The sequence below is a fragment of the Carex rostrata genome, chromosome 14, assembly GCF_964058835.1.
Source record: "Carex rostrata chromosome 14, lpCarRost1.2, whole genome shotgun sequence".
NCBI lineage: Eukaryota > Viridiplantae > Streptophyta > Magnoliopsida > Poales > Cyperaceae > Carex > Carex rostrata.
The window spans coordinates 6,569,478-6,578,356 of NC_135931.1; the positions used below are offsets into that span (position 1 = coordinate 6,569,478).

Sequence of the window (8,879 nt, forward strand, 5' to 3'; positions counted from 1 at the left end):
AAATTAAAAAACCGAAACAAAAAAAAAACAGAATTTAAAAAACAAAATTAAAAAAACAGAAAATAAATCTAACATATTTAAAAGTAAATCTAACATTTTCAAGAATAAATCTAAAAAACAGAAATAAAAAAAAAATTTTAAAAACTGAAAATAAATCTAACCTATTCAAAATAAATCTAACATTTTAAAAAAAAAAATCTAACCTATTCAAAACAAATCTAATTACTTCACATATTTTCAAAAATAAATATAACCTATTTTTTAAACCTATGAAAAATAAATCCGAATTTCAAAAATAAAACCTAGCATCAAAACAAATTTAATTACTTTACATCTAACAAATCTAACATAAACTAAATAAATCTAACATATTCAATAAATCTAATAAATCTAATTACTTAACAAATCTAACATAAAATAAATCTAACAAATCTAAATATCTAATTACTTAACATGCAATAAATCTACATAAACTAAATTTACTCTACAAAAATAAATTAATCTAACATGAAATAAATATAACCTTTAAATCTCGCGGAAAAATCTTGCGGAAGGTCCCGAACTTTGTAATTTTGATACCTTCATAATTCCGTTTGCGTATTTGTAGAAGGAATTAAATGTACAACTATATATTTTTTTAACAATAAATTTAAAATTTGAGAATAATAGAAATTTAGATTAAGAGAATGAGAGAATGAGAATTGAGATGGAGATGTGAAAATGAAGGGAGGAAGAGGGGTATTTAAAGAAATTTTGATTGGAGGGATAAAATTTAAATTTTAAATTTTTAAATTTTTAAAGAATAACAGAAAAAAAAGAAAACCATCCCATCCGGTCGGTCCCGTCCGGTCTGGGTGGGTCCGGCCGGTCGGGTCCGGATGGGATGGCACCGGGTGGGAGGGAAAAACAGAAATTTTGAATTTTGAATTACAATGAACAGTGGTCGGGTATCGGGTACGGGTACTCGGGTACGGGTATAGTCGGGTACGGATATGGTCGGGTAGGGTATGGTCGGGTATTTGTCCAAAAAAACGGGTCCGGTCCGGTTTTTGCCCGTACCCGCGTACCCGAGTACCCGACCCATACCCGGGCTCGGGCACGGGTACCCTGGGCGGCGGGTACGGGCGGGTATGGTCGGGGTATACCCGTTAAGGGTATAATTAATACACTACTGCATAGTAGATACATTGCACTAAATTGTGAATTTAAATTAGAAAGGTTTGATTGCGTCACTTGGATCTTATATGGCAGCAATATCTGCAAATCGAGTCACTGGATCTCTTATTTTGTACCGCATCCGTCATCTGATGGATATATAAATATGCGAAGGAATTAAAGGATCAACTTTTGTCAGCATATTTTTCACGGATAACATATATCTTGTGTCGATACTACAGATTGTGTTTAAACGAGACAGGAAGATCGATATATTCTTAATTCATATTTTTAATACTACATCATGTGTATCTTGTATTATATACAGCAAATGCAATTTCTATATCTCATGAATTTTTCACCCTTGTAACGGTCTTGCTTGTATATTTAAACAAACCACCTAACCCTTCAGTAAAGTGCTTATTTTTTTTTTAGTCTTATACATATATAACTTAAAAAGGGTCCATTTTTGACGAGCATATCTTTTACTTTTTATCGGTATAAATGAAGACGAAATGATTGGTAGGCTTTATTCATGCCTAATGACACTAATTAGTTGTATCTGTAATACAGCCAAAATGCAGTGTATCTCATTTTTTTCTTTTTTCTTTTCTTGTAACAAAATTGCATGTTTGTTTAAACAAACGTCTGAGCCCTTACATACGTAAAGTGCTTAATAATAACACTAAATCTTTGGATTCTTATCCTTTTTTCAGTTTCTTTTACCGAACGAGTGCAATAACCCCAGTGCATCTTTCTGGATTAATACCATATCTTTTGTTTTTTGTTTTTTGTTTTTGTTTTTATGTAGAATTTGATTACTATCTGTCAAATGAAGACAAAAGGGTTGGTGGCCAGGCTTAATTCACAGAATTTGGAGGGCTTAAAATATATTCTAACGATCATATGTTCTTCTGAAATGTAATATTTTCAATTTAAATGGTATATCATGAAATTTTCATTTTTTTAATTTAAATCTTGACGGTTTAAACAACATTTCAACATTCAAATCGTTCTGTTAAAGTGCTTAATTATTAACAAATACATAATTAATTGGAAATTCGTATTTAGTAACAGTTTAAATTAACGGAGAGTATTTAAATCATATTTTGAAGTGTATAATTTTACACTATGACAATCACTGGATGTCTCAAGTACTCTATACTGGAGAGAATCCGCAAATAAAGGCGTTTCTGTTTTTTTTGTGTGCATAATTTGGTAGGCGCAGGTACTTATCATACCTAACTATCAGCCTCCGCTATATAGTCTCACCATTTGTGCCATCCACCACTCCATCCCTCTCTCCTTCTTCTCTCCCTCTCTGTCCTGATACTAACAGTGCAAGGCGTTTTCAGGCTAAATCAATGGCTGGAAATCAACTCCGGGAGCTGGTGCCAAATTCTCAATCGATGCCTCTGAGTCGAGACCTTTTCCTCCTTGTTGTTATGTTCTTACATGAGGAGGGTCTCCATGATAGTGCCCACAGGTTTGATGTTTAAAATATGTTATTAAAAAAAAAAATCTCTCCATTTCTGAACCCAAGATCAAGTCTTCCTTAAGCTTAGATACACCAGATCATCTTAGTTTGCATTACACCAACAATTCTTATTTGTTACCCTTGCTAGTTGATTCATTTTGTAGGACCGTTTTATTTTTATTTTTTTTTTATATTTGGGGTACCAAAAGTTAAATAATATTCAAAGTTTAACCCCTTTTTTTTAATTCTTGTAAGTTTGGAGCGGGATTCCAGAGCATATTTTAATCTGGACTACCTGGAGAAAAAACTACTTGCCGGTGCATGGGCCGATGCAGAGTGGTACGTAAAAGGCTATTTTCCTGATGTTCAACAAAATAGCCATGCTCTCGGGATTTTATTTGAGATAAATAAGCAGAAGTATCTCGAGGCTTTATTCAGGTAACAAATTAATTAATTAGGTTGATATCCTTTTCAATTTTGATTTTTGTATTTGGCTTACATGTCCAAATTAATCTGTTGTAATTATTGGCACTATCACAAGAAGTTCAGAGAATAATAACAACAGGAATTTATATTGGTCAAAGTGTCTCAATTGATTTTTGTGTACTTGCATGAAAACACTATCGTAATTCGTAACTCGTTATTTAAAGTAAAGTGACTAAAATGGATGATAAACTAAGTTTTTTCTAATTACATGTTAGGAACGAACGCCTGAAGGCCGCAGACATTCTGCGAAATGAAATCATGCCACTGGTGCCATCTGATGAAGACAAAAACTACCGAGACCTTGGCCTTCTTCTCGGCCTGGACCAAGAAAGGTTTCCTATCTTCCCTCCCTTCCTCTCTTTAGAACCCGTTTTCAGTTTTGATTGTTTTCTAATGGATTTTTATTTGATTTTAAAAATTCAAGTCGCCAAAACCAACTGTCGGAGAGATGTGGCAATCTGCCGAGTGCAAGGAGCCTATTGTTTATGGAGATCAAAACAATGGTACTCGGATGCCCTGATCTGCAAGACAAGCTGAACTTACCCAGCATCCCTCCCTTCAGATTACGCAGTCTCTTAAGCCAAAAGGTATTTTTCATATTTTTTTTATACTGATTCTTGATATAAACTACAAAATTACCAATAATAGATGGAAATTACAAATGACCAAAAATCAAAAGTTTAAATAACATTCATAGAGAAATACTTTAGAACATATTTATAGAGATGGTACTATCAGTTTTAGGATGATAAACGCTATGGTGTTATTGTGTTTTAGGATGATAAACGCTACGGTGTTATCAGTTTTTAAATTAAACTAAAATTTACAGAGAACATATTTAAATAATCATAGAAAATTTAATTTCATATTTTACAATCATTGGATTGGTTGTCATGGTTGTAAAATTATCAGTTATTAATATATATACCTTTTTTTTTTCTAACTTTGTCATTTTTAGTTATACATTTGGACTATACTGTTAAAATAACCAGATATTGTATGAACTAATAGCACCCACAATAGAGCTATTATCCAATATGAAAAATACTCGACTGCTATGAGTCCACTATCCGTTATTTAAATTTTTGCCTAAAATAATGCATAATAAAAAACCGATGAGAGTTATCTTATAAACAGGTTAAAACGTTTAAACCTATATTCCATAGTAAGACTTAACTTTTTCTCTTCTACCATATGCAGTTTCGACTGGCAGCATCACCTTTGTTTGAGGAAGCATTTAAATCCAGTTATGGCGACGCTTCTTGAGGATCATAGGTGCACCCAATCTGGACCAGCACAGGATTTCCAGGTGAGTTTTGATTTCCATGATTTCTCTCAATTTTTATTTATCTTTCAGTTCTCAATATTTTCTGCATCATGTGCAGACTTTGTTAATTTTATAGGCCTTGACTAAATCTTGTTCTTTCCATCTATTTTACTATTTGTTTTTTTAGAATGATCCTCTCCAAACCATCCAGATGCTTGTTGAAGGTCCGAGCAGAGACAGGTTTGCAGCCGGAACTTCTACCAGTGAAGGTGCTCTATATTTTAAGTTAAACTAAAAAAAGTCGTGAGAAATTACTCATGAAACTTTTGTACCAGCAAAAAAAGAAATAAAATAAAAATAAGTATCCGCAGATGCAAAAAAAAAAAAAAAAAATTGTATGCATCGCAACCGTGTTTTGCGGAAGTTTCTTGCTGCAATAATATTAACACTTTAGCTATTTTTCTCATTAATTTATACAGAACAATCCCATGGAGGCAATCTGGATCTAATTTCTATATTTAATGAATCCTTTGTTCCAGCCGAAAGACTTCATTTCTCCAGATTCTTTGGATCTGTAAGTCTCTGTTCTCATCTTTCAGCTTGGATTCAGAGACCTGGTCAACAATAAAAAAGGACATATTAAGACCATCAATTATTCTGTTATTTTTTATGTGTGATATATTAGGCTGATGAGACGCCAAGCCAGTACCCTCCTGTTAGTTCTGAAACCATGCAGGAAAAGTTCCGTGCTTTTGATGAGTTACCGAGAACTGTGGTCATGTCTCTCCATCAGGGCTCCTCGGTTGTATCAATGGACTATAATCCTACACAGCAAACTTTACTTTTAGGTACTCTTCACTTCCCCAACAAATTTAGTTATTTTGAAATTTCATATATTTAGTTGTGGTTCAACTGTTTCTTCTTAACAATCTCAAATCATTGTTTTAGTTGGAGCGACTTGTGGGGGCATCTCTATATGGAATCTCTGTTCCAGAGTGAAGATATTTCACAAGGACTTTCAACTCTCAAATAATGGACCCTTGTCATCTTCACTTCTGGTACTTCGTTGCAATTTGTTCCTGTTTGTTAATTTGATTATTAATTCCACTTAATTTGAAATGGTGTGAAGTGTCCAAGTTTGAGCTGATATTTTTTTCCTTCTATAATAAATATATTATTCTCATGACTTCACATTTTTTATAATATAGGTTTCTCTTTGCAATGAATCGGGCTCCTTCTCTGTTAGACGTGTCTTATGGAACATTGATGGCCATTCTTTTGGTAGGTTTATGAAGTATTTAGTGGTAATAATTATTGCAAGTGTAACTATTGAAAAGAAGAAATTATATACCAAGAAAAATAAAGAACTAGCATTTGGTTAGTGCCAAAAATATATGGTCTCTATGTGGAAGATCATGGGTACGAAATTCAAATGAGGGAAATCCTTTGTTGTAATAACAAAGATATTAAATAGTTGGGTGGCTTAACCTCCAACCTTTACTTAAAAAATTTAAAATATACTAGGAAAAATATACAAAGCTATTATAATTATTAGCTTGCTTTAATAGTTATTGCTAACTTTATTTTTTTCAGCGGTTGCATATTGCAAACACCTCGTGCAGCTATATAAATTTAGCAACAGAACCAATGCAACACTCGTCCTTCAGGTAAAGTCTTTTGATGGTATATCCTTTTCCGCATCTTGTTTTTGTATTTTTTGCATCAATCTGTTGAAAATAATAAACTTAATTAGTGGTTTAATATAATAGTTAATGTTAAAACTCTCTAGAAATCTCTCATGAATGTACTAGTTAATGTTGGAATTCGATCCTAGCACAATCCACTATATATACTACCATGGTCTCATCTTGCTTACAAATATCATCTTTATTTTCAGATCAATGCCCATGATGGTGGGTTAAATGATATCACGTTTATTCGCCGAAACCGACAATTGTTCATTGCTACTTGTGGGGATGATCACACTGTAAAGGTAATAAGAGAAACTGTTTGACTTGTTTATTTTGTAAGTCAATTGTTTAGCTGGTTATAAAAGGAGTTTGAACAAAATGTATTTTTGGACTTTACAGGAGTAAATGAGCAATAATCTGCTAACAAAATGTCATTACAGGTCTGGTGTGCAAGAACTGGTTTATTACTTCACATATTAAGAAGCCACTCAACACCAGTCCTTTCAATTTGTAGCAAGTCTAGAGGGATATGGCAGGTAACTCTTCTATGCTAACTATGACTGTTTGACTACAAAATTTATCTCTATAGCTTCTTTATTTCTATACTGTAGAGAATTATATCAGCATCTCAAGACGGAGTGTTCAAAATGTGGATCTGCGGCAAAAGTGGACCACAACTTGAACTAAGGGGCCCCGCCTGTTCTATGGTTTCAGTGGTTTATACGGCTGGCACCTCAAGGTCCATTTCAAATTGTTGTTTAATCTAGGTTAAATTATTCTTATATTGAATGAAAAATTTCTTACGTTCTTGTAATTTGTATGTAGGTTATTCTCGTGTGGAACTATCACGGATGGAATCGGGGAATCATTCCTGCTGCAATGGAATGAAACGAGACAATGCATAATGCGGAGATACATTGGTTTGTCACAGCAGAGGCAAGGTGGCCTGCAGTTTGAGGTGACCAACGGTAGCATATTAGCCGTTGGAGATGACTCATCAGTTAAGTTCTGGGATGTCGACTATCCTGATATGATAGGCTCTACGGATGCTGGAGGTGGATTGACGGTAAATAACTCTATATACAAGTTTTTTCTTTTTATTTTTATATAACATGTAATGCTAATTCTTAGCAAGTTTTTTGAGAGTTAGTGGAAAATTTTCCACTAAAATATATTGATATAGAAAATTATTTACAGGTGTGTTACTTGGATCAAGTGACCCTTGTAACCTGTATGTATTGCTGAACATCTTTTCAATATTGTTAATGCAACTTATTCGTGTTATTAATGTATCTCTTTTCTAGGCCTCACCCCGAATCAGCTTTAACAAGAGTGGTTCTCTGCTAGCATTGTCAGCAGAGGGAAACTATATCAAGGTCTTAGCAAGCCATAGGGGTCAAGAACTGCTCGCTTCTTCAGTCAGTGAACCTATTAATAATACTCAAGTTGCTCCTATCCCTCAAATGGTGAGTTGGACAAACCGGGCTCAATTCTGATATTAATTAATTATTTCTCCAGTTTAGATTTGTATTACATATTTGGCTGAACAATCTTTGATAAGTTACAAAACTAATTTATATGTTGAAGGATGCTGCCTTTCATGATAATTCGAGAAGTCCAAGCGATATCAACGAAACATCCAACTTCCTCTCCCTTAGGCTCCCAGGATTATGACCAGCATAGAGGGTAAACACTAAACACATCTAAAATTTTGTATTATGAAGATAAATCCACATGGATATATATATATGAAGCTGGCTTTAATTGAATTTGAACAAATTAATTTCAGCTCAAAAAATTAATTAGAACCTCTAAAGGAGAGGTCTGGATTTGAACTCTCTGCAAGGAGAGAAATCGAAAAATCTTCATCTTGACTTCCAGTATGGCAGGGAAGCTATCAGTTCTAGATCGTTATGAGAGAGTTATTTTTTTTTTCTTTTTTGAGGAAAGAGAAGGCAGAGTTTTAATTGGGAGAAAATGGGATAGTTATGTGACATGACTTCTTGTATATTCTATCCTATTCTTGTACATGTAACTTTATTTTTAGTTGATTATGATCTTTTGTATGATGGAATTTCTGTTCCATTAGTTATTTGTATGAATTGTTTGTGTTTCTATAAGAAACAGGTGGAGTTGCCTACTTTTGTAAAAGAAAAATATATATATTTCCGATTATTTTACGAACTATTTATAGTAGACGATCATTATTTGAAACAAAAAAAATTATATAAAAATAAAAAGAATATCAATTTTGGTGTATTTTATATCCAGATCAAATTAATATTTGACCGTTTGAATCTAAAAAATAAACTTAAAATTATATTTTTGGTTGGTCGATGCTCTGCAAAATATTATAACATATATACCTCATTGTAATACTTCTTGATATAGTTATTAAAAAATCACGTCATTAAATTAATTCACGAATTAATTTTTTTTTAGGATTAACTGGTGAACCGCCGGTAACAATTATATTAATAATTGTTGAGAAATAGGATCTAGGATCTCAGATTAATAATCATCATAGATCTAGAAATAGAAGGCTAGGATTAAATCAAGGAAGTAAAGGGGCCTCCTTGCATATATTCAACAAATAGGTATACTGTACATAGGTACAAGGTACAAACGGTAACAAAACAGTAGCTTAGATGTTTGTAATATATATAGGAATGGTAACAGTGTAAAGATAAAGAACAAAATGAAATAATTGTTTTCTCAAAATAATCTCTCCTCAGAAATTGCATAAATTCAACATGGTATCAGAGCATCAGTCTCTGTGACCGAAAAAATCTCTTCCAAATTC

The 8,879-nt window shown here is 33.0% G+C and overlaps 1 protein-coding gene across 1 annotated transcript; it reads left to right on the plus strand.

Moving 5' to 3' along the window:
* Positions 1–2,286: 2,286 nt before the first annotated feature.
* On the plus strand, positions 2,287–8,113 carry LOC144565588 (topless-related protein 1-like). The gene is made up of 19 exons (XM_078315379.1): positions 2,287–2,309; positions 2,378–2,641; positions 2,888–3,070; positions 3,334–3,450; positions 3,543–3,702; positions 4,317–4,427; positions 4,573–4,654; positions 4,865–4,959; positions 5,071–5,233; positions 5,334–5,443; positions 5,594–5,666; positions 5,979–6,052; positions 6,283–6,378; positions 6,517–6,612; positions 6,688–6,815; positions 6,902–7,142; positions 7,381–7,542; positions 7,664–7,762; positions 7,866–8,113. The coding sequence occupies exons 1-18, from the start codon at positions 2,287–2,289 to the stop codon at positions 7,748–7,750; spliced, it is 2,265 nt and encodes a 754-aa protein (XP_078171505.1). The 3' UTR covers positions 7,751–7,762; positions 7,866–8,113.
* Positions 8,114–8,879: the final 766 nt, after the last annotated feature.